At 43.2% G+C, this 26,337-nt stretch overlaps 1 protein-coding gene across 2 annotated transcripts in view; it reads left to right on the top strand.

Moving 5' to 3' along the window:
- Positions 1 to 26,337, top strand: part of PID1 (phosphotyrosine interaction domain containing 1) — a 56,036-nt gene that overhangs the window by 8,472 nt on the left and 21,227 nt on the right. Inside the window, exon 1 of one of the 2 annotated variants that reach the window (XM_009286694.1) lies at positions 13,827 to 14,047. The exons of the other annotated variant lie outside the window; for it this stretch is intronic. Within the exon in view, the coding sequence (XP_009284969.1) occupies positions 14,033 to 14,047 (15 nt within the window). The 5' untranslated portion in view covers positions 13,827 to 14,032. Of the gene's footprint in view, positions 1 to 13,826; positions 14,048 to 26,337 lie in introns of those variants that run through there. 2 annotated transcript variants of the gene reach the window in all.

The raw sequence follows: 26,337 nt of genomic DNA, 5'->3' as shown, positions 1-26,337 counted from the left end.
GAGCTCAAGGCTGGGCATACTGTGAGGAAAATTAGGGAGTGAGCTGGATTTCATAGAGAGATTTGCAATGAAAATAGTCATGCATGTGTGAACACTCCCGGGAGGACTAGAGGATTGTGTCCCCTACTCCTCAGGCTGGATAGGAGGCTTCCAATTGTCATGGACCATGCAGACGATGCCCAGACCGGTCCCTTGGGAAGAGAGGTCCCCCCGTCCCCAAAGTCCCAACAATTAGCATGCAGGGGGTCTCCTCAACTCTTCCTGGGAGTGAGGCCCAGGGTCCCTGGCTTTGTGTGTGGAGTGACCTGTTCCCAGCACTGCTTTGTCTTGCATGAAGAAATAGGAGCAGAAATGTCGCACCAGGTAAGCCAGTTGCTCAGATATACGTGTGTTCCAGCCCATTTTCCTTGGTGGTAGGCTGCAGAAAATATCCCCTAAACAACAAAAAAACCATAGAAAAATGCAAGGAAATAAAAAGTCACGGCATCCATTAGCGTCTTGTGCTTTACTCCTCCCCTTGGTGCATGTATTGTATTGCTTGCACAACCATTGTGTACCTTACGTTTCTTCTTATTGACGTAGTTCTGTCCCTGTAGTGGATGTGGTGAGTCCCAGTGAAGAAAATGGGTGATGATGCATGATACGGAGCCTGGGAAAAAGTTTTCAACATAAACAGAAGTCCCTTTGGCTGGAATCGAGCACTTCCTTTGGCTTCAGAGCTTTGATGTTATTAGTTGCCTTTGATTCAACAAAAGCTTGAATTGGAAGTCATCAGCCCTTAATTTTGTTAGCAAACGGTATTTATCAGCAGAAGTAATCTAAGTCAAACCTCTTAATGTAAAACAAGGCACTGAACAGTTTATAGTTCAATTAGTTATGGAAGAGAGAGTGATTGACATTCGAAGAGCACTGTGTAAAATGCAAATATATAGGAATTAAAAATGCTGCCTGTGACTTGGTTGACAATGAGCACTGGCCATTCCTGAATTTCACCCTTGCTTGTAAAAGCAACTGGGAAACTTGTGAGGTCCCAAGGAGGCCAGGCACTGTGTGCTGGTGAACGCTCAGCAGCTCTTTGCTACGTATCATTTGTATTTCTGTAGTATTTCTCACCCAGAAAGATGCCCAAACGCTTTCTAAAATAGCTCTGTTGTCCCCTGCCGTTCAGCTGCCGTTCTCGGCTAGCAGCCCTGTTTGCAGAGGTCAGATCAGCTCACCAAAGCTCGGGGGAAGGCTGTGTGGGCACGCTGTACTGCGGGTAAAATGTGCTAGGGGAAAACGAAAAAAGATGCTGAGAATTAGAACGCATACTTCTATTAAGTAGTAATGCATTGAAAAAAGGTACTAAAAAGCAATATATATAAATGAAATTCCTTTGATGCGTAAAACTCCATGGAATACTTTGTATCTTGAAACCCAAAGCTCGGGGGAAGGCTGTGTGGGCACGCTGTACTGCGGGTAAAATGTGCTAGGGGAAAACGAAAAAAGATGCTGAGAATTAGAACGCATACTTCTATTAAGTAGTAATGCATTGAAAAAAGGTACTAAAAAGCAATATATATAAATGAAATTCCTTTGATGCGTAAAACTCCATGGAATACTTTGTATCTTGAAACCCAAATGTCTGGGGTGGTTTTTTTTTTTTTTTTTGTTTTTTTTAAAAAAACCTTTTTGGGGTGTCTAATTGTGGCTTTTTTTGGAGGAGACAGCACGCCAAAATAGTTTTCTCTCAAAGAATATTTAAATATTTAAAAACAACTTAATCTCTCTACAGCAGGAAATATTTAAATTTTGAAATTCAGAATTTCCAGAATTCCTTAGGAGATAATCTTCAATTACACAAATATATAGCGCCTGGCAATGAGTTCTATCTTTTGCAGTCTGGCACAAAGCCACGATACCAGCATGAAGCACAGTGGCAACGGTAAGGTCCTAGGTAGCTACAGATGTGTTAGGATATTTATTTTTTACGCTGTAGGAAATACTGTGCTCATCACAATTGCTCAGGCAAAGCCTTCTGGTCATAGGAGCTAATTGCTTCCATAATAATTAAGGTTCAAATATCTAAGACCTAATAGCTTTTGACGTATAAAAATTAAAATGAGATTGAAATTTATTATAGTGGTTACGCCGAGCAGATGCTGCAGTCACTGTCGATTGTTTTGTTCTAGGGTGTCATTGAGAGACATTTCCATCTCAGTGTTGTTGTTTCAGTAAGGACGGAGCTGTGATTTGTGTTGCTGGAGAGCACAGGGTGCTTTTCCATGGCTCTTAGGACATACGGGCCCTGCTGTGAGCTGGCTCTCGGGAGGAGGAGGCCCCCTTTCTTCACAGCACGTGAAGTTATTCTTTAACAAAATCGGAGAACTCCTGGTTCTGCGACTGTTGCTCCCTCGTATTATTGCGGTGGGCACCTTCCCACTCAGCAGCGTGAAACGTGCTGGGAGAGGTGGTGGCAGATCTTTTTAGGCGTGCTTTTTCGCAACAAGGACATGCGTGCTTGTTCTGTGAAGGTATTCTGTGTGGCTCTTCCCCTGCAGCCATGGCTATTGTTTCTTTGATTTCCATTAGAATACTGCAAAATTTGCATTTGGCACTGGCTACCCACTGCTCACGCTTGTTTGAGCCAACATGAACCTTCTCAGGAATTCGTAATCTCTGCTTACAGCTGTACTATGCCCAAAACCATCAGTTCTTATTTTGGGGCTGATCCTGTGTGCTGAAAGCTTCCCACTGAAGCAAACGACAGGCAAAAAAGGAGGCTGAAATGGATTACAGATCCATTCTTCTGTAGATGAGGTATCGTTGGCCTCGTTCATAGATGCACAGGCTGCCGGAATGTAGATTAATGTTGCAATCAAAAAAACATTATGTCGTCAGAGAAAAGAATGTCCTGTGTGTGCCACCTCTGTTTCTGTTGGTCCCAGGAGTAATCCTGTTCTCCTCGTGCTATTGCAATATAGTCTGCAATGCAGTGTGATGTATAAATACATGAGCTTGGAAGAGGAAAGAAATTTTTCTGTTCCTGGGGTTGGATGTCAGTGTCTGAGACTAACAACTTTTTTTTTCATTAAAAGATTTTTTTTTTTGTATAGTTAATTAAATGTTCATAACAATAACCATCTTTGGGCAATACTTCTGGGCTATTTTAAGGCTTGATGTATGTTATTGAATGCTGATCAACTACCTTTATTGTAGTCTATTGTGAATATTTGACTTCAGGCTTGTGGTAATTCAGCAAGCTTTCCTCTCTGAGATTCTAGATTGTATAGGAATAACAAGTGCAACAGAAGTATGATTCTTACTATTCAGCTTTTTTCCTTATTTAAAATCGATCTGTCTCCTTTCTCAAAGTTTACGGTCTAGTTTGGAAAATCAGTAAGTACTCCTAGGTTAAGAACTTCCCTGGTACTACTAACCCAAGAATCTCTGGTATTCACCTTTAATCATTTCACAGCAAGATCCTATTAAATGATATGTATTGTCACTGAAATCAGATACTGAATTTCACAGCAATGTAAATTTGGAATTAAGTTTGTCAAGTTTTATCAGTGAATGAAAAACTAATGTTGAATGGGTAGTGTCCTGTTAACTTTGATAGAACAGAATACTGTTTTATACCCACTGAGGGTATGGTCTGTCCCTTTTTGGGAGCTGATGTTCATTTGCCTGTTAGATATCAGGGCTGCTTTCTGGCTGCTAGAGCATAGCACACTGGGGAAAAAAATTCATGAGTTAATCAGCTGGAAGATGGTCTTAATTCATTATGTTCTTCACGTTTTTTTTTCACCTGTAAGGCCATGATGACATGATTCTGATTTAAAGTGCTCTCAAGATTTAAATGGCATGGCAGTGACCTGCACTTGATAATAAAAAACTTGGGACCTGGATAACCTTACATTTAATAGATGCCCATACACAAACGTTTCAAGGAGAAGGAAACTTCCAAAATTTGCTCATTTAAGTTAAAAGAGCAAGTTGAAAGTGTCTTTATAACTGTACTTGATAAAACTCACTGAAGATTCATTGAACTGTTTGCTGAGAAAGATTTGGCAATGAGTAGCTATTTGGTGGGATTTTTTTTCTTCCTCAGGGACTTGTTTTATTTCAGTGTGTGTTGTGGTTTTCCCCCCTGTCCCCCAATTTATTTTTCAGTAGCAGAGAGAAAACAGGAGGGGGAAAAAGCAAGCTTCAAGTCAGAAACAGATTTAAATTAATATCTCCAAGATCAGAGAAGGATCTGTGTAAAGATTGGTATAGTTGAGTACTAAATTGGGAGAGGTGATAAGAAAGGACAAGATAAAATAAGGTAAGATCATATGTGTGCCGTGATTATTTTGAGAATGTCACTGAAGTTGATTCTGAGCATCCTCTGGGACAGGATGGGCAGAAAACAAACTGGTTCTAGTTCTTTATGGAAGCTGCTTTTTTGACTGAATTATCTATAGGCCGGGAGTAATTCGCCTGTGCTGATATGTCTGACTCATTCTTACAAATAGCACAATAATACACTTCAGCTTTGTCAGCTGTTTGTAACCACAGTGGCCAGAATCCCTGTGGGAATCGTTGTAACGGGATGCAGTTTTTGGGCTGGCTTTGCTATGGTATAAATTGGCGTACTTCCTTTGACTTGACTGCCATGCTAAGCTGTATCACCTAAGAATTTGGCCTTTTAGTTTGACCCGTGGCTTGGGATTCCTAATGATTGAAAGTAGTCTGTTAATGAAATCAAAGTAACTGAGCACAGCATATGTGAACCAGTGCTGTTTGTCATTTGTTATTAGGCTGAATTGTTAAAAATATTAAGTAATTCTTTAAATCGCTATCAAGCCGTTTCATAAAAATCATTTCAAGAAAGGTGTGTTTTCACCCCACAGCTTTGCCTTGAGTTGCATTCGAAGGTCTTCATACAAGGCGAAAAAAATTATGTGACTCCACATTCCCAAGTGGGAAATATGATATACATCTAATAAATATATTGTATATATAATTTAAGTTTGGAATAGTTTACAATACTTCCTTAGAAATACTGAGGATAAACTGAATGACTTTAATTACCAGTGACTTACTGATGAACTGTTCGAAGGTTTTTGTTCTGCAAGACTTTCCTTATCTGTGTATATAGTTTTTTGTTTAATGTTATCACTTCTATGCAGACAGTGTGCGTCTCCAGGGTGTAACTTGTCCCAAAGCAAGGGACTAGCGTACAGCTAGTGTTAAACCCTGAAGGGTTTAGAGACGTGGGAGGCACGTCTCTATCCACAGCTCCGTGCCGTTCCTCCAAGGTAGGATGTGGGCGCCTGGGCACTGGCCGCCCCCGAAGTCCCGGCTGTCCCACCCCGCAGCCGCTCCCCTGTGCAGGGACGTGTGGCATGGCTGCCGGCCTCGCCGCTGTCGGGGGCCAGGGGCCTGAAGGGCGCTCCAGCAGCTGCTCGGCGTTACTCGGCTGGGTGGTGCTGCTCGGCCTCTCAGTGGAGTTTCTTTGAGTGATTACAGCCTGCGAGGAACTCGCTTGCACGACCTCCCACCAAGCCCCAACTGCCCCGGGCACGGCTTCACGCTGCCGCTGTCTGACGCTGGTGTGTTGCACGACTGAATGCTCTCGTGCATATTTACATAAGGTGCAAATGTGTGGTGTGTTTTTTTTTTTTTTTTTTTTTTTTCTGATGGGGAAGGAACTAAATAAAAGCTGGCAAGGAGAACACGTGGTGGGATTTCTGTGGCCTGGTCCTGCTCAGCAGCTGTAGTTGTGTCAACTTTTCAGGTTCTGCGTGTGGTAATGTCACAGGTGAGTGAGCCTGGGTTTAAATAAGTAAATAAATAAATGGGAATCAAAGAGACCCCAGATTTGGGATGTCTGTGTGCGTCCCTGGGATGCTCACCCCACCCGTCAGCGACGGGGCTGCCCCAGGTCCAGCACGGCCTGTCGCCTCCAGGCACCCGGGGCCCTTCGCTGGGGTCTGCCTCAGGGCCGTGGTGGGGCTATGGCGGGGCTGGGTGTTTCTTGGTGGCCGCTGGCCCTGTCAAGTGGAACGGGGGTGGGGTGGTTTTTGTGTGTTCTCCACCTTCAGGTGGCCCCATCTTTTAGGGCCGGGCGGTCCTTCCTGCCTCACCTTCCCTCCTGGGGACGGAGGAGGGTGAGGATGTGTCCAGCCTTGTCCTGGGCCTCAAAGACCCGCGCTGGCCTCTGTGCTCTGACGATGGTTTCCCCAGGCTGCGGCCATGCCCCACAGCAAGGGGCTGGGGCCGGTATGAGACAAGTCCTGAGGCTCCTGTGTGCGCTCCGAAATGTCTCACCATCTCCGAAACGGGCAGCTGCCTGTGCCCGAGGGCTGTGGTGTGAGCACCCTCAGCTTTTCTGCAACCTCTGTCGTCTTGATAACTTAAGTCAACAGCAGTAAAGCCTTCCTACCCTCCCCAAAAAGAAATAAAAGAGAGCCCTCTGGGGTGTCTTTGGGTGGAGGGAAGGCCAGAGCAGCCATCCCTTTCCTTAGATCCCCCTTGTTGGCCCTTTCAAGGAGGCTTGTGTGTCGCTGTAGGCCTGAAATCAGACATTGGTAACTCGTGGCCGTTTGAAATACTCTCATCAAGAGTTTATGCAGTGGAAATTAAATTCCCATCATTCCAGACAAAAGAGTTTCAATTTAAGTCCTCCACTGTGACACTAGAGGACTCTCTGAAAGTCTGTTGTGAAACCAGAGGAAAGTTTAGGTAATTTAGCCCCCAGACTTTGTAGCATGAGCCTTGTGCGCAATTGTGAGGCACTCTCGCTGTCTCTTAAAATTTGTTAGCATGCCCTCATTTTGCAGTCGAGTCGTCATCTTCTGCCGGGTGAATCGGTATGGCACGGCTGATGGGTGCCTTGCTGGGGATGGCTGAAGAGCAGCGAGGCAGGGGCAGGCTTGTAATGGTCAAGAGCCCCGCTTGACATTTGCACTGCAAGGCAAATGGCCAAGGGAGGTGCATCTTTCAATTAAATATTAAAATACTACTTTGCAACACATTTCATAAGATTATTTTTATTCCAGTTAGCTTCTCAGTAAAGTGGTGAATTTTATTCTGGAGTGAGACATAGAGATTATGATTAGAGATCCTTCCAGGCTTGTAATGGTCAAGAGCCCCGCTTGACATTTGCACTGCAAGGCAAATGGCCAAGGGAGGTGCATCTTTCAATTAAATATTAAAATACTACTTTGCAACACATTTCATAAGATTATTTTTATTCCAGTTAGCTTCTCAGTAAAGTGGTGAATTTTATTCTGGAGTGAGACATAGAGATTATGATTAGAGATCCTTCTGTAATTCCCCCCCCCCCTCCCCTTTGAATTAGGCTGCATGTTTGCTCTCCGTTAGCACTTACCTTCATGTCAGTATGAGTGCAAGAGGTTATAGAAGTGCATGATGTTTCTCACATTGTAGCAGCTTTCTGCATACCGACCCCTTTGCCCTTTTGACTACATGGAAAACTATAAATGTGTCATGCAGGAAGATTTAAATGAGTGCTATTAAGGTCCCAGACGCTCATTCCAGAGCTGCAATTTCTTAAGAGCTGTCTGAGCTTTACCTTACGTGCAGCCATCACAGTCATGCCGACTGAAATCCTGCTAATTATTTTGGAGACATTTTTGTATGACGTGTCTTGAGAAAAGAGTCTGAGCATCTGTGAAACAGATGAAGTGAAAATTCCTCTGGCGTCTATCAGCAAACATAAGCAGGTGGAGCACATCCAAGTTTCTGCAGCTGAGGGAGGGGCTCCAGAAAACATGGTCATTTGCAGCACAGAGGGAAAATCAAAAGAAAAAGAGTTACTTAAATATCTTAATTTGATGGTGCCGTGTCATATAAGGCCAGTCAAGGAACAGCAGCTTTCTGCTTCATTTCAAGGGCTATTGTAACTCGATTGTCAGGTTTGTATAGGAAACGAACAGGACACTGCAGACCCTCTAAGACGCAAATTGCTGAATCTAGAGCTGTACGCTGCAAATAGGGCTCATTTTTCAGTTTGAAGGGCGTTACAATGTTTACACTTTTTGCCTGTGCAGGGTTAATCAAGGGATCACTGAAATTCATTGCTGCATCAATCTCCTAATTGTAGTATTCCTGAAAATCAAATGGTTTGTATGGTTTAAGGCAAACCCAGGAATTTAGAAATAAAAAAATATGCTGCTGGTGCCCACTAAAGGAAATGTGTGTGGCAAGAAGCTGTTTTTGCTGCCCGGGATGAAAGGCCAGCTGGCATCAGTTAGCACTTTATGCATATGCACTTTTATAGAAACAATTTTTACTGAGCAGGTCTCAAAGCCTTTTAGTGTCACTTAGTTAATCCTCCTAACAATCCTGTGCAGAGCTGCACCATTATACACATGGGCAGACTGGAAATCGGGGCGGTTTAAGTGACTAATCCATAGCTGCACAGTGAATCAGTTCAGTCCCGTCCTACCTGTCTTTGCAAGGCAGCGCTACCTTCACTCGGAAAGGAAACCAAACTACAACGTGAAAGTTACGGCAATGGTTATGTGGTATGTTTTGGAACATCCTTCATGAAGCAATGCCTTTTGACAGTGTATGGGATAGAAATAAGATTTGTTTATTACATGAAGGACAACTATAAAGGATTAAGTAATTTAGACATTAATTGACTTCTCTACTTCAAGTGAATTGTTGATGTACTTGGATAATTGCATAGACAAAGAATGACATTTCCCAGTACATGAAAGGAAACCTTGCTGCCTTCTCAAGAAAAAAAGAGAGACTGGAATTTATTTTTTTTTAAATAACTGCTTTCTTCTTCTAAGAGCATGACTATGCAAAAATGCAGGCGTGCCAAATTCGACCCTGTGTGTGAAATGAGCAGATGTCCTTCACTACCTTCTCTGAAGTTTGCACCCACTTAAAACGGTCTGCAGTCTGTTTTCCATAGTAGTCTTTAAAGGCCAAGAAAGTGCAATTAAAACATGTAAATATGTGGCTAACTCAGTAGCTCCTCGGTGGCATGATCTGACCCTTGGATGGGAGCTCGGTACCTTGCTTTACGACTTTGTGGTGCTTGGGTTGTCTGTCCCCGTCACACGTAGGAAGCGTGAGAGACTGCAGGCTGTAGTTGAGAGGGAGGTGTCAGAAATACCATCCCTAAAGTACAGGGCCTTTCCCTATAAGATTCCAGGGTGATAAGGAGGAGTTTACTTTTTGTCCTTCTTGGTCTGCACCCCCCCCCCCCCCCCCCCTTTTCCCCCCCCCCCCCCCCACCTCCCCCCAGAAGGTTGTTATAAAGGGAGCAGAGAATTCGTAGAAAAAATGTCTAGTTCCCTAGTATCTCATGCTTCTGTTGAAATCAGACAGTATATAGACAAATTATCCTGTATTCATGCCTGACTGTAGCCTCAAGATATGAACAGTGTGTCTTTATTTCCAGCTGACAGGAGGTATGACTGATGGTATAAATGACGATCATCATTGTGAATGAGCTGGAGGTGCCCCGTGGTTTAACCCTCAGGTTTGGTTAAGCTGGTGTGTTGCTTCACGTCTCAGGGCTATCTTTCCAATTAATTCTCCCAAAGCTGATGCGCTGAATAACATGAAATGTATTAGGGTGCATGTGTCAGGTGATGGTCAGAGTGCTGCCTGATTATACAGATACGAAAAGGTGTTTTTAATAGAGCGCTGTATATTCATAAGCAAATTCCCTATTCATTTTATAGCAGTGTAACTCCACAGCGGCTGCACTAAACTTGTGGAATTGCTCTGATATCCCACCACTGCAATATAAAGCACCATTTTAAGTTCTTCCAAGACGAGAGGAGTGTTACATAAAAAAACCCCTACCCTACATATTGTGTAATATAGGAGACATATTGTTCATATCCTACCATGTGAAATCTGCTTCGTATTTCTTTTGCTGAGTGTCCAGATCATATAAATCATTGCGGCCATTGCTGTATAGCACAAAGCAAGCCATGGTCTTTTCACGTCTGGAACAGTTTGGCATAATCAACATGTATCTAAGATATTTAAGATGCTTATTCAGTATCTAAAAAAAGCTATGGCTCAGGCTGCTGTTCCCAATTGTAAAATTCAGGGATCTTCTGTAGAAAATGAAACCCCCCAAAAAGCCATGCATTCCTCACAAATAATATGTATGTTACCATTAATTTATCCAGTGTTTCATTCTCCCCCTTCTAAACATAAAAGAAGGGTAAAATAGTATTGGTCACTGTTGTCCTGATCCCCCTGTGAAGGGTGAATAATGCCCAGATCCCCGACTTGTCCCTGTGTCCAGCTGCACACCCAACGAATGGATTCAGGCAGGAGACGGGTACGAGGGTGGTCTCAGGTTTCACATCATTAAAAAAGCGTGTCCCTACAAATCTTCTGTTCTGACCGCTTCTTGTGGTCGAATCAGTTTAGATTTCAGATTTTGCACTGAGGATACAGACCCTGGCCATATAGTACTGTCCATCTCTGGATTATTTTGTAGAGGCTGTACAGAAAAACTAGGAGAGTGGTTATGCTGGATATATAGCAGTGCACTCTGGTATTGGTACCATGATTAAATCCTCGTGGTTTCCTTCTGGTAAGAAACGAAGTTATTTCATTTTACCGACGTTCCAGTGAATCAAAATTGATTTACCTGGTTCACTTCAACATGGAGGGATGACAGAAGTGGACGTTGCCCCCCCCGCCCCTTTTTTTTCTTTTTTTTTGTAAGACAAACACTGGTATATTTACCTTTGCCTGCATTTAAGCACAAAATTTAATCAGGTCTCATGTATTTCCTGAGGGTAAGATATACACGTGTGCACACAAGAACAATTCTAGTTTGCTATGTGATATTTTTAGCATCCTTCAAGACAACTAAAATGGGCACCTGCCTCAGAGCAGGTCAAGGCAGTTCTGCAGGACTGTGAGCGCTATGGATTTGTCTTAGACCAGTAGCATTGGCTGGAGATGTTACTTCCATGTTTATGAACAGTCCTCTAACAAATTCTCCAAAAGATTGGTTCAAACAAACAATTTTCCAATTTATTTTGTTTTTTAAAAACAAAGAAAATGAATTACGAACATTATAAGGATAATTTTCCTTTTTCTTTTGAAGCCCACAGAAATAATACTATCTTGGGGCCCTTTTGTTCCTCTTTGCAGAGTGCCATGAAGAAAATTGGTTATTGCCTTTTTTTTTTCCTCTGTCATTTTCTTTAGATTGAATAGAGATTGATTGCTCTTCTGGGATGAGAAAAAACAGGCTGTGTCATTCTGTGATACTCTGTGCTAGCAGCAATGGAGAGTATGAAGCTAGCAGTTTAGTGGTGATCTTGATTAGCAATGAATGTAGATTCAATTAAGTCAATTTACTTATATTATTTCCTGTTCATACAGTCGGTTCTCCTGCTCTCTCATTGTCTGGAAGGTGCTTTTTTATCATAGTTTTAGATACAATTTTTAGTCCTGCTTGAAGTTCATGATGAATCTTCCTTTGATATTGGTAGTAGTTAGCTTTGGCTGAAGGGGACTATTGCATTTTATGACTCCTGTTTGGTTTTTTCCTTTTCTATCCGTTAAATAGCATACCTTTGACAAGCAGATGCTGACCTTGGCGTTTTGTAGATTCACAGATACTAGAAGAAACACAGATAAATTGCTCATCAAAGCTATTTACAGAAGAAGCTGCAAAGCAGAGAAAGGCAATGTGAAAATTCACAGTGATCAGATACTTCTTGGGGTACTTGTTTATTTTTTTTATATTTGCATATGCAAAGAGGCCCAACAGGCACAGTAGTGGTGGTTTACTGGCGGAAATACTCCCTTGCAACCACAGTAGTGGTAACTGCACATGCAGGCAGAGTCCACTGATGTTCTGCATATTGCATGTCCTGAGTAGTCTGTAGAACAGAAGTTCTAAAAATTACTTCTTAGCAGTTTGTTTCCAACGGCTTTTCTCACTATAAGGAAACGTTTTTGTTCTTTTGTTATGTATTTTTATACTTATTTGCTTCTTGGCATTCAGTTCCCCATAAAATCAACATCTATGTTTAAAAAAATTTTTTTAAAGGCGGGCCGTCATAAAACGCATATGGATGTGATGGTATTAATTTAAAATTTTGTGTTCCAAAAAAACCCACAGAGGTGAACTCATTCGAGAAACAGTCTATCTCCATACAATGCAACATATGTTTACGTAAAGAACGTTACTAACCGTCTCTAGGGATATTACCAATGAGAGAGGCAGCAAAAGTGAAAGATCATTCACATGTTTGGAGGAATGGTTTTAGTTTCATGTAATCCTGTGGTATGTGTTCGAGATATATGGAGAAGTACAAGCGTTTTGGCTAGTCCGGGCTTGCCTCCCTGCTATCCGTCTGTGCTGAAATGTTTGTGTCTCATCCGCACCTTGCTTATATGGGGTAAAACACATGGACCTGGATCATCATCTTGTTCTGTATTTGACCTCCAGCAGTGGATGCCTTGAAGAAGGAGAAACTGAAAAGTAAACAAGAAGACAGTGCCTGCACCTGGCTGATTGTTCAGTGCTTGAAAGGGTGCGGGATGAAGTAGCTTGTGCCCCATCTCAGCTGGTGATCATCTTATGGATCCTCTTATCCTTCAAGCATGAGATTTGATTACCTCAGGTCTTTCTGTTCATGCTCACATCGCTGTAAATATAACACCTGCTGTGTTACTTAACTTTGTAAAATTATCCAATTTTATAACCCTTTAACCAAGGAAGTACACTTGGTTAAAAGAGGGAGCCTCTTTGTCTCAGGCGGTAACATCAGGCCAGACAAAGTAAAAGTGATTTTTCCAGCTGTGACCTCTGCAAAAGCTCATAGACTACATCTGCTATGCACCGCTCCTCGGGTGGAGGTGACCTGCTCTGCCCGTGCTGTTCCCAGTATAATATATGATGCATATATGGCAATACAAATATATTCAAAGTTAAACAGACCAAAATGACGGCACCGGCTGGTGGTCTTATAAATGGTTCAGTCATGCAATCTGGAGGTTGAGTCTGAACGAGAGGTGCATTCAGATCAGGGCAGAGATACTTGAAATACCTCTGAATCCTCCATGTTAAGCAGAACATTTAGAAGGATACTGTCGACCATAGGAAATACCTCCAGGTTCTTACTGAGTGCTTAAATCATGGGTTACAAATCAAACATCAAATCCTGTGCATTTAAAACCTGATTCTCTGTGTTTCTCCTTGGATGTAATATCTACAGAAAATGTCATTTAAAGTGCAAGGGCAATTAAAAAGTTTTGCTTACAGAAGGGAATATTGTAGGTTATTGGTAAACGACTGGGCCATAGGCATAACAATCCTTATTTCCAGTGCCAGTCCTGAAATGCAGCAGCACAGTTCAATTGTATTCTGCAGTAAATTTATGCAAATGAAGTGTCTTTCATACTGATGAAAGCTGTTTCCACTCTGGGCAGGATGAAATGACTCTGATGTCTCATCCTGTTTTTTCCTCCCCTTTTCCCTCCACCCTGATCTCTGGGCGCGTGCTCTCATTGTTTTTTCTTTTTTCCCCTGCAGTTCCTCTCTGTATTCCAGACGAGGAACCTGTTTTTAATTTTCATGTGTCATGTCTGCCTCATAAAACACACACACTGGATCATATGACTGTTGTGCAATATTAGAGCGCTGTTGAAATGAATATCACATAGAAGGACTTGTAAAGTCATCTTGAAATAAACTGTACCGAGTTTCAAATTTGAAAGGGGCAGTGATTCCATACAGATGACAGAAGTACAGATACACCGACCACGAATAACAAGCACATTTAAAAACCGTCCTCGTGGCTTCGGCCCCAGTCACTGTCACAGAAACTGCCCCGCACGGCCCTGCCGAGCATGGGCAGGTGGAGGGGGGACTGGCTCAGCCCCTCGAGCTGGGCATGGTGGGACACTGATTTCACGCGCTGCCGTGGGGCCGTATTCAGCATGGCGGTGGCCCCTGTGTTGTGCATGGAAGAAATCGGCCATCCAGCGTTGACCCAAAGCGTCATCTTTGGATCACAGTCAGTGTCCAGTTATGAAACGGCAACAAGTAAGTTAGTTATGTTGCTCTGCCCTGTCCTAACGCTCTGTGTGAGTAACGATTTAATAAGGTTTTACTTTTCACATGCAGGCACAGCTTGTCGTCCAGTGTACGAGTTCAGTAACGCAGTTTCAAGAAGTCTGTAGGAATTAGGCAAGGGAAGAAGATCCTTCGTGGATGTGGGCTGTAGACTTCAGTGACTGGTGTCTCTATGAGGCTTGTGAACCAGGGACATCACTGTGTTATTCCTTCTCTTCTGCAGTCAATGCTGCATGTTTTTTGAGTATGTTGCAGCAGGAACAATTACAGGAGCTTTAAAGTAAGTAATCCAAATGAAAACACCTTTTTGCTCCCAGTCATTCAGACAATAATACACTTCCTAACATGAGACCCCGGATGGGGGTCGTACAGGTAGATATATCTCTACAGATAAAGTGGAAAGATGTGGGGATTTTAATGACGCATGTTGCTGCTGAGTTGCCAAGCTGATCTGGAAAGAGTTTGTTTTCCTAGGACTCCTGCAGCGTCAACTCCACAGCACGTATTGCAGCAGGACCCAAACTGTTTCCAGGCTCTTTGCTCTGGGAAGGGTGAATTGGAGCCAAAACCAGACCCTCCTCCTCCACCCTGTTCCCCTCCCTTAGCTGAAGCAGCACAGCAAAGAGCCAAGCTGACGATCTGAAGGGTGAAAGAACAAGGGAAACTGTAAAACATGTAGGATGTTATAGAAGCAAGTTAAGAGACGGCCAAAAAAAGCAATTTTTTCCACATAAGTATGAACCTGTCGTGCACGTGCTTTCGATGTGATGCAAAACAGGAGGAGAGAAGCTTTTGAGTGCCCACGTGGAGGGGAAGGGCTGTGCAGCTACGTGACGACTGACAGGTTATCATCATTTTGGGATGACTGTTTCCTTCAGGATAATTTTGTAGTCCTGTCTTACAGAAATATGAATAGGGGTAGGAGGGGAGTTCACAGAGAAGTCTGTTAACCTGGAGTACTTACACACCGTCTCTTCTTGTTATTGCTGTTATAACACACATCTGTCTTATATGAGAAAATGTCCTTTTCTCTTGTGCCGTGTTTCTTGATTTGCTGTCATCTGGGTGTGTTGAATTATAGATAGCTTTCATGAACAGAAGAACAAGGGATGGTCAGCAAGGACACCCACACTGTCACGTTGCTTCATTTTTTTTTTCCTGAGTCGGTTTTCACGGGCATGGGTTGGGGTAAGGCATGAAGGGGCTGGAGCTGAGCAGAATACGCCCTTTATGTCTGACATGCCTGCTGAGTTTTGGTTGGCCCCTGTATCCTTACAAATTGCTTGTTTGATTAAAACGGCTGCTAGGCCATCCAAGATTTTCCTTGCCCCTCTCCTTTGGAGCCTTTCCCTTCTCCATTGTGTTGGTTTTACATTGAGAGCAGAGGTGCGAAAGTGCCCTTTTACTGCTTCTGGACACGTAAACCAGCAAGCAAGAGAAACATCACGGCCTTCCAAATTTGTATGAGAGATCACTCATTTACTGCAGAATCGCAGCCCTGTGATACCAGGGGGTGAGAGCATCCTGCAGTGACGGAGCTCGGGGAGGCGGGGGCTGCCGGTCCTCAGTCCATGGCTGAGGGCTGCTGCTGCCCTGGGCTTTGAGGTATTTCTTCCCGGCGCGCGCCAGCTAGGAGGGCTGAGCTGTTTGTCTGCACGTCTGTCCCTGCCCTCTGCCGAACCCTGCCGTTGCTAAGGCTGGCACCCAAACATACTGCGGAGCCAGAGGCAGGAGGTTTTTAAGATCGTATCCCATGGTCCTGAAAACCTCTAGTTCTAAAACACTTAATTTTTGGTAGCTCTCGTAGGACAGTCTCCTAGGGGAAAACAGTGCTCAATGAAAAATATTGCCTGGGCAGAAAATGCTGATTAAAATATAGCTTGCTTTATGGAGCTGCTTTAATAAGTAGGAGGCAGTCTTCTGTGCCATGGACTGGAAGCAATCGTTTGTCAAGAATAGGCGTTTTTGGTTCTTGACATGCAGCTTTGTTTTTTAGAAAGACTGTAGTTGGTGTACTGCGCTCTGAAAAGCCAAAAGCAAACAGAAAGGTCATGGCTCTATCTTCTCCCTCCTCTCCAGGTTTAGCAGAGGAGGAGGGAGTGCAGCGTGCAGGTTTCCAACCGACCAGAACAGGGTACGGCAGCAGCTGCAAACGCTTCGCTTTCGGGCGGAGAGGTAATTTCAGCACTTCTGTGTGCTGATGTTTTGCAAACTGCAGTTGTTTCAGAGGCACTTTTTCCACATGTGCATACTTGGACAAAGCAAAATATTTTTGCTTAGGATTCTTGGACTCCCCTTTGCACCTCTCTTGTTGTACAGAGATTCTTGGAGTTCTTCAGGCTTTTTGTAGAGTTTCTTTGCACTGACTCAGAAGGAGATTTCACATATATGGTGGCAAATTGTAGTCTGACAGGCTGGTGTAAACCTGGAGTTGTTCCAGGGCAGCAACTGAATCAAAATCTGGCACGAAATTACACTGCTATTTCTAGATCCTGAACTTTCCATGATTTCATTCTAATTTGCTTTATCTTGCACTGCATTATGTTTTAACAATGCTCAGAATAAAACAGATTTGTTTTTATAGTGAGTATTTTTAGAAAAATTATGACTTCGACTATTTTTACATCTGGGTCTGTGTTGCGTATGTGCTTACTTTCTCCGTGTTATTTCTATGTATATCCAAGGATAGGAGTATGCCCATGGCACCATGGACGTGGTGAGAGCTGCCCACGGACAGAGCATCCGTGCCTATTCTTGGGCCTTTTCTTCCATTTTCTCTTGCTGAGGATTTTTGCTTTGCAGGATAAATGGCCATCGTATACCCAGAAGAGGTGGTGTTTGCAGGCTGCATGAATGTATGGTAATGCAAACTTGCAGAGTATCTTCTTTTAGGGTGCCCTGTATTATTTCTATTTCAACATGTTCTGGCTGCTGGGAAATGCAGGTTTGCAAACACGAGCTGTCAGTTCTCTATGTTCTTTGGCGTGCAGTTTTGGATCATGGTAACCAATTGCACGCATTTAGACAGGATAAATGGCCATCGTATACCCAGAAGAGGTGGTGTTTGCAGGCTGCATGAATGTATGGTAATGCAAACCTGCAGAGTATCTTCTTTTAGGGTGCCCTGTATTATTTCTATTTCAACATGTTCTGGCTGCTGGGAAATGCAGGTTTGCAAACACGAGCTGTCAGTTCTCTATGTTCTTTGGCGTGCAGTTTTGGATCATGGTAACCAATTGCAATCGCACTTAGAAGTCTCCTCTTTTCCCCCCCCCCCTTTTCTTTTTTTTTTTCCTTTCCTCTTCATTTCCCCAAGTTGTGGCTTAAGCGTGGATGGATCACAATGGCAGAATTGCTTCATACCACAGTACTGGGATGATGCTATTGGGCTATCCAAGTGAATAAACCCTGGTTGGTTTGACTGTAATTTTGCCTTGTTTAAGGAGCAGTTCCTAGACAATATACTGAGAGTAATTCATATTTAATTTTAACATTCTCTTAGTCTCAGGAAGTACCCAAACCCATCCACAGGTTCAAAACTACCATAACTAGAATGCCACAAATCTCTCCACTCTCAGTGCAGGCCGAGATGAACGCTTCTTCCTGGGATCTTTGCAGTGGTGGGGCAGACAGGTCCCTTCTTCGGGCCACTCTTTTGCTGAGGTGCCACGTAGAGACAACTGTGCTCAGCCCCACTGGCCGCTGCTGCCAGCACTGCTGGAGGAGGAGGGCCTCTTGGCCTGAGGAGGTGTCCTGCAGTGCACAGTAAGGGTATGGCAATTTAATTTTTTCATGTGGCATTTCAAAATGAAGAGGAATATGGTTTCTGATATCAGAGTAGGTGTTGCCACATTTGGCCAGATGGCTTTCTTGCTCACTGGGTTAGAAAGGAGGTAGGCTATCTTTCTTTTTAACACATTCAGGAAAAAGAAAAGTAGTAGAAATGGGAGTATTTAGCAGATGAGCTGAATTCTGGAAGAAGTTTTGAAGTAATTTTAAAAAAAATGTATTTACTTATTATTTTGTATTTCTAGAAAATTAGTTTCTCTTTTGATAACAATGCTTGGTTGAAGAAAATTTGTTGTAATGCTTGGTTTTGAAGACTTTTTGGAAAAAAAAAGTATATGTGAATTTGTGTATATGTATATATTTATATATAAACATTTTAAACTTGTTTAAATGGCATGAAAACACTTTTATGGAACCCTTTCCATTTTCTATTACCAAGTTTACTCTGGGTTTCTTTGGTCTCCCTCCTCCTTCCCTCCCCAAATTAATTTGGTGTCAAATTTGTTAGGAAAATGTCCTTGTATTTTATAACCAGTACCTGAAATAACGAATTGGTTTTGATTCAAGGATTGCCCTCGTTAGGGTCATCCTTTAGCTAGTGATCCTTCCATACAAAAGTCTCCTGCTGAGGGCAATAGAAATTCTGTGCACAGACCCACTAGGGGCCTGGGCTGCAGCGGCCTCAAGGAAAAATCCTAAATTCTTTCATGATTACATGTTTTGACTATAAAGTTTCACTGTTGTCTTTGTAATTTAGCCATTCTTACAGCAAGTTAACAATGTTGTTTTTACTTGGATCGCTATAATGATTTCTGCAAAGCTCATTGAATTTGCTTTCCTATGTGATTGTGTCCCATGTGGGGTTTTTAATTTTGTCCTAAGCTCAGCCTAAACTTCTTAATTTAAATGCATTTCACATCAAAGTCATGGCAAACACAAATGTTTTCCTTGGTTTTTAATGACATTACAAAATTGGCAAAACATTATTTAACCCTGGACCTGGGTTCCCCACCTAAGGAGAGTTGCTACCAAGGTTACCTGAATTTGCAGAACTTGGTGGATAAAATAATGTTGCTTATGGAGATGGAAATAAGCAGATGATGGAGATTTGGGAGAAGAAATTCATGAGGGAAAAGCTTCAAAGCGTTCTTGAGTCAACTCCTGGTTTTCTAATCTCTTCTACCAATAAAGGTCCTTTTGATGCTCACTAAGTGATGCCTATCAATTGAAATGGAAATCTGTTATTTACGTTAGGGACTGATGGTTATCAAATAGGCATCCGTGATGAAAGACCTACACTTCAAGGAGCTCATCTCCAGCAGCTTAGCAGCGAAGCATTGATGGTTTTGTCCCTGGAGCCAGAGAGGACCGAGGGTGTTCCTGAGGGCACCCCATCTCTGCTGTGTTAACCGCAGTCTAATGTGCCCCTGAATTTTCCACCTTTGCCAGAGTGGAATCAATTACTCTTTCTGTCAGTGCAAATCCAGTGCTGTTTGAAGGGCGCTTGGAAGATTTGTGAGGCATTCTGATAATTGCAAGGATAAATTGCTTTCCTGCTTAGCTGGGGAATCCTTTAATTATGCTGTTGGAGGCTTTGCATGGCAAGAGCAGAGCATCAAAGGCGGGTAGAGCTTCAGCTGGCTGCTTGGGACGGGCAGCATCGGCTGGTGCTTGGAGGAGGACGTGATACACTTTCTTCTCTGTCCGTATCTACCTCTGTGCAGTCAATGCTCTGGACAGGGAGTCACAGCAGGCGGTGGGGAAGTAGGTAACAACAGTCAAACCAAGCCAGATTTTAAAATGTCAGGTAGTAGAGTGTAGGAGAAATCTTAATCCCAGCAGATTTCTGTCAAACCCGCCTTCTATATTGCGTAGGGAGTAAGTGTGAACGGGGCATCAGGAATGCAGTGCACGTGGTCTGGCTGTGGTCCTTGCACGCCGACTTGTCCCAGCACCCCACCGCTTCACGCCACCCTGGAGAAGAGGGGGGAAGCCTGGGACTCACCTCTGCAATGCATTTCCTATAGCAGTTCATCAAGCCTGCAAATGAAGAGGCTGGCGGTCTGCTGCTTCAGCCACAGTCCATGGCAGAATATATTCCTATTTCTGTGCAATTCTTTCTAAAGGCATTATCTATTGAGCGCAGTTAGTTTCTCTCAGCGAGAGCCAGAGGTTTTTGGTGCGACTTCTGCAGTCTCATGAGGAAGACAGAAAACATGGAAAACATTTTCTACCACTTTCTGCGGAGTTTCTTTCGGCATGCAATTGCTGGTATGCAGCTCTCCTTCCAGTTTTCCTGCAGGTTGCCACCTGGGACATCCCCCTGGGACATCCCCCTCTGCCCTGTTGCACATGGCATAGAGGATGCGACCGTACTGTGATCCACCAGCGAGTACCTTGCAGCCAGATTTGTGGACATTCGGCCAGGGCAGGCGGGACACAGTGCCGCAGAGCGCCCGTCGAAGGGCAGCGCAGCGAGGTACCCAGGCGCAAGGCTGCAAGGCGGGTGCTGGTGGGCAGGAGGGGGGGGATGCGACCCGCTCACCCCACCCTTGGCTGGGTGTCAAAAGCTGTGCAGAGCTGGTCAAAGAGCATGAGCCAGGCTTATTTCAAAAAGAGTTTCTGTTGTTATTTAGCTGTGCTGTATGTTTTACTGAGTCATAGCAATGGTATGATCTAAATTAAGTCATTTGCCCACTTGGAAAATGCCCTAGTATTGGTTTTACAATATCCTCAGTTTTTAAATTCTTAGCCATAACTCTCCAGGCAAATCCCCGAGAAATCTCTGCAAGCCTAGTTGTGAAATCGTGTGGGTTTTATTGATTTCCACAGGATAGATCTCTGATTTCCCATTTGATGTGCTGTATAAAACATCTTCACTTACCTGTGCTGTCAGGGATGTTGGCCAGCAGTGAGATAATACACATTTGTGGAAACAGAGATTTATTACTTAAAGTTTTGAGAGCAGGAGGCAGCTATATTAGTTGCTATGATATAAAACAGCCCATACCAAAATGTTTAGGACTGCTGTGTGTTCTTGAGGGAATGTATGGAAGCGAAGAGCTGGGATTAATGGCAACTTTGTTCAGTAATCACAGTATGGCTCATATTTAGCCAAGGTGAATCAAATAACCTCTAATGATGAAATAGGGATAGGACCATTTGTGACAGTTACAGCTTTAGTTTAACAGGTCATCGTGCCTGAAATTAGTTAATAACTAATGGGTCTTTATGCTACGATAACATCTGGTTTTGGTTTTTCTGCCTACAGTTCTTGGCGTTATCCCAAAAGAAGATGCACCTTCTCTCTGACAATCAGTTGGATTTTCCAGCTGCCAAGTCACAGAGCAAGCTCATTTCAGATCTTAGATTTCTGGCTGTGAATCCAAAGTAATTCAGCTGATTTCAAAGAAGTTATTTCATATATGTCTGCATATATAGCTGATGGAAAGTTTCATCCTATCATCCCGTGTAAAGAGATCTGTCCATCTCCCCACATATTGTACCGTATGAGCTAATCTTGGCAATGGAAGTTTTATCTGTTTCAATGCAGACTGAGGAAATGATGACTCCCGTGGTTTTTTTGTAGTTATCTTTCTCTCTGACTTTCCCTCAGGCGTCCAAGTACTATCTCTCTAGAGGAGACTTCAGCAGCAGACATTAGGAATGGGGAAAGAGTCGCATGATATGAGTCATTAAACAGCAATAAAGAAAAAAGATTATAAACTAGAGCTGTCTCAGAACAGGAACCACCTATTGTGACTTTTCAGGATTTTTGTTTGCTTTTGGTAAATGTCTGCTTCTCGCTCTAAATGGAAAGCTGAAAAATGGGCTGGTGAATGGGCAATGTGCACTTTCACAATTAGTCAAAGCCTCAGTGACAGCAGAAGTGACTCAAATGTCCCTATTGCATTCCTTCCCCATTTTCACTCATCTTAGGTTTCTTGCTTACCAAGATACAAATTGCAGTTGGGAGGGGAAGAAGGGCTGTATTAGCAGCTTCCTGTGACAGCCAGCTTCAGCTCCTAGAGAAAAAAAAGAAAACAAAAACTCCTTAAGATCTATCTGTTGCAGTGAATTATTTCTGCTCATTTGGGAAGGCTGCGATGTGGAGGGCAGAGTTGCATCCAGTCCCCGGTCGGGGCTGCTCGGGGGCATTTGAGATGGTGGCTGAGCTGTGTCCTGGGAGGAAAAAATACGGGTGGCTTTTTTGCAGATGAACTTGAGGGGCAGTTTAGGCAGAAGCTGGACCGTGGCAGCCTGTTTTCCAAAGTTGAGCCCCTGCTGTGACAGATGCAGCGCAGCCGTGTGCTGTGTGCAAGCTCTCCATCTAGCCTGGTCGGAGCAGCCTCGGCAGTAAACACTCCTTGCTGCACATCAGCCCACAGAATGTAAATATTTAAGGGGTCCTGTTGGAGCGTAAGCTCTTTCAAGAGCCTTCTGTTTATAATCGTTCACAAAAGTAAATGTTTCCTGTTATACAAAGAGCATGTGGTAGGTTCCTGTGCTTGAGCACTTCGCTGAAGTCGTATGAAAAGCGTAAGGAGCTGGTGAGCTCAGCTTGCTGCTACTCGTCGGGCACTCGACCAGCTCGGCGCAGCTTTCTGTCCCCACGGCAGTGGGCTCTGGGGGCTTGTCCCAGCCCACCGCTGCCCTCCTCAAGCATGAAACTGGCTGGACTTCAGCCTCCCTGAAATGTGGTCGTGGCACATGTCACATCTTAGGTGTGCAGCTCACCTGCTCTCAGCAAATCACGTCCCTTTTTTTCATTTTCAAGTGCTGAATAACACAGGATGCAGCTGCCTGCAGACGTTCACTGGTCGGACCACATTTTTTCTTAGGACATAGGGATTTAAAGGCATTTGGAATATACTGCTTTTGATATCTTTGAGGGCAAAAACAGATGATGGCTTTGTAGCCGATTCGGTGGAAATGTTGGCATCTTTCAGGGCTCTGCTAGCACCTCCTCTGCGGAAGGATGATGTGGTTTCAGCACACCGGCACTGTTTGTTTCTAACCTTCTGGTTTAGGAAAATGGTGCTACAAAGAGCTTTCAGCGTTCCAGAGCTGCTTCTCGTGGCCCCTGATGCGATGAAATCATAGGGAACAGCGAGCTCCCAGATTTCCTACAAAAATCATGTGGGTTTTGTCTGATGACTTTACCTGGTTCCTTTCTTTCTTTCTTTTCTTTTTTAAAAGAAAGACATTTGTGCTGCTGCAGCGCAGGCACAGTTGTAGTGACCTTTATATCACTGTAAATATTTCCAGCATCCCAGGCTCGGCTGAAGTGAGCAGTATAAACATGCCTTCCAGTAGGTCCCGAGCCTCTGAGGTTTTCCCCCATGGGTACAAGTCTCCCATGCAACAACTTCTGGCTTTACAGGCAGTTTCTTGTGCCTTTAGACTGATGCTCATGTATTAGTCATGTCAGGGCAGGAGCCTTGCCCAGTGGTGTGGATTGATGCAGGATGAGTTAATGTCTTGTTGAATTAAGAATTCATTGTCTTTTCCTGCCTTGTGTTGTATTTGACAGTTGTTTATGGTCTGATGTCAAGTTATAATAAGTATTTTTTCATCTCTTTAAACTGATGTGGATGGGTTATTGGAGAAGGTTGAATATTCAGCTAATTTGATCTGACTGGGATTTATTCAGATAGTAATATTTATCATAAAAGTGCACTCTGATTAGATTTGTTAAATGTTACCATGAGCCATTTACCCGTGAGAGAAAACAAGAGGTAAAATGTTCTGGGAGGCTGGCCAGCAATTTGGAAAGCTCATAGTAAAAATATGAATAATAATGGATGTTTGACATTGTTTGATATAATAAAATCTCATTTCTGTAGTTAAGAGTCTTCATCCAAGATACTCACTTCTGCTCTCCATTCCCATATATTGTACTATCCAAGAGGAAAAGGAACAGTGCAACTAACTCAGGTGATTGTAGGGAAGTTCTCAAATTTTTGTAGTGTTACTTGAAATTTTCTTATTCTCTGAAGGATCAAAGATGCGGGTCCTGCATAAACTGATTTTCTCCATCTTTTCCTTTACCAACTGCCTGCTGCGTGGTGCCTGTGCTGAACGTGAGCGCTGCTGCTGGTGGCTGCTGCTTCTGTAAAGAAGCAAATAGGAACACAAAAATCCCTGTTGGATCTCGGTGTCTGGGAAGCAGCTGAGTAAGAGGAAGCGGAGGTTTTCTGATGGTACAGGGAGTGCTTTGCCCTCGAGACTGGCCAGATCAGAGTGATGCAAGTTCAGCTCTGGCTTGGAGTTATGAGGTACTGCAAGGAAATAAATAGTAAATTATTCTCCTGTGATGGCAGTGTAAAAGTGGTACCGTAATGAGATGCTCCCAGCTTTACAAGCTGCTGTTTGCCTGCCCCGTCTTAGTTTCTGTTTCCTTCTCTGTTTAGAATAGGCGTATCAGCTTATGTGAAGAAACTGATCGTTTAGGTTAAAATAAACAAATAAATACAAGCTCCCCAGTGCTACAAGATCCAGAGTTACCCACTGGTGAGGACGGGTTACAGGTCTCTCTCTGTGCTCAGTGCACAGAGGACGTGTTTGTTACAGCCTGGCTCTGGAGCTGCTTTTTTTGCGTGAGAGGTGAGAGATTCGGCTTTTAGAGTTGGACGTTCTCCAGTTCACCGAGGGCGTGTTGACTGTCACCAGAGTCCCGAGACCAGAGTTTATGTGAGGAATAAAAATGTTCCTTATTGTGTTAGGCTGTCATATAAGCAACTGCAGAATGATTGTTTCCAAATCCAATACATCCCAAACTGTAGACTCTACGAGACCGCTTGACTGGTGTTAGACAGGTGTCTACTACAACAGGAGTGTTTATATTTGGCCACCGAGTGGCACTCCAGACCCAGCAATCTAAGAGGGGAAGGGTCTATTTCTGCCATCAGGTTGCAAGGATCTAAAATACAATTATTTGCAAGTGTCTAGCCACCATTGAATCAAATTGAATTGCTGAAGGTAAAACTGCTGTCTTCAGAAATGTTTTTATAATATCCATCTTGGCACTTCGTTATCCCCTTACAATATAAATATCAAATTTGATTAGCTGTCAAGCAGCAACAAAAATAAACCAACATCTTTCCATCATTTTTACTCCAGAAAAATAGGAGGAGGAATCGTAAAAAATAAATGGTTGCCAAAGGTGGATTATAGTTTAAAAATACCCATTGAAAATGGTATTTGGTTGGGTTGCTAGAATATTTGTTTCCCAGAAGGTGCCATTATGAAGAGTGTTGGTGTTGGAGGCAGATGTTTGAGCTGCTGCATCCATTGCTGGATATAACCTATTGCGGTTTGGGCAGTGCTAGTTTTTTCATCCAGCTTTTGTGTTGCTTCCAAGATTCATTTTGACACTTTGAGATTGCGTTGTGCTTACAGGACCAAAACCTCCCGGTAGCTTGCCCAAGATTTGTTTTTTAATCAAGCAAAATGTGAATAAAACATCACATTTAATTGACCTTGTTGGCAAAACCATTTGTGGGCAACTGGCTGTAGCCGTATTTTTAAATTAAGATATTATGGGTCAAGCAAACCTCTGGTGTGAATCAAATTTGAGTTACCCTAAATTTGAGTATTGTCCTGTGTGCTGGAATTTAGGCAGTGCAATATTTAAAACACTCTTCAGTGTCATAATAAATCATCCATCATACTCTGTGGATCTAGAATAGTTTATAACCATTTTTATTACTGTGAACGGTTTCTAGCTCGTATTATAATTACTATTCAAACTATGTGACATCAATCTAATTCTCTTTTGTGAGATTAATGGCTAACTTCAGCCTACTATTTTACATACGTAACTGTGAAGGCAGCTGTTGGGAGAGGAACTTTAGCAATATTTCTGAATAAATGCACTCGATAGAGCTCCAGTTCCTAATGAAGATGGGATATCTCTGCAGCTAAGAAAGAATTACGATTCCCTCTGGAGCGTGGCTGTCGCAGAGCATTCTTAAGTTGCACAACTGTTTTTGAAAAAGAGGGAAAAGTTGGTCCCGTCCACTGCAGATCGCTTCCTTGTTTCACATCGTGCCTGGTGGTGATCACGCAGCCCCGGGTGGGATAAACGATTGCAGCTTCACTGACATCTGTGTGGCTACAGATTTGCATTGGGCACAGTCGTCATCCAGCTTTCTCTAAACAGTCTTTTAAATGTCAGCTTCCCGTGATGGGAGGCCGTATCAGAGCAGGACTGAAATTTCAGAGTTTCAGAATTCTTTCCTACAGGTTTTTTTTGACTGCAAATGCCAATTGTATCTTCTGTTGACTTGGTATTTTCAGGAATTTTTGATTCTTTTCAGGTTGTGTAAGTTCATCTCACAAGTGACTGTGTACTGTATGTGGGTACCCATGGGGGCTGTCTTCTTGTGACATTAAATACTCTAAGGATTAGCATGCAAACACTTCAGAACCTTTATATGCTTTCTGGTTTGTACTCAAGTTGCAAAGGC

Source organism: Aptenodytes forsteri, unplaced genomic scaffold (assembly GCF_000699145.1).
Source record: "Aptenodytes forsteri isolate BGI_AS27 unplaced genomic scaffold, ASM69914v1 Scaffold184, whole genome shotgun sequence".
Lineage (NCBI taxonomy): Eukaryota > Metazoa > Chordata > Aves > Sphenisciformes > Spheniscidae > Aptenodytes > Aptenodytes forsteri.
The sequence above is the reverse complement of the archived record's forward strand: the minus strand, read 5'-3'. Positions and strand labels throughout refer to the sequence as shown.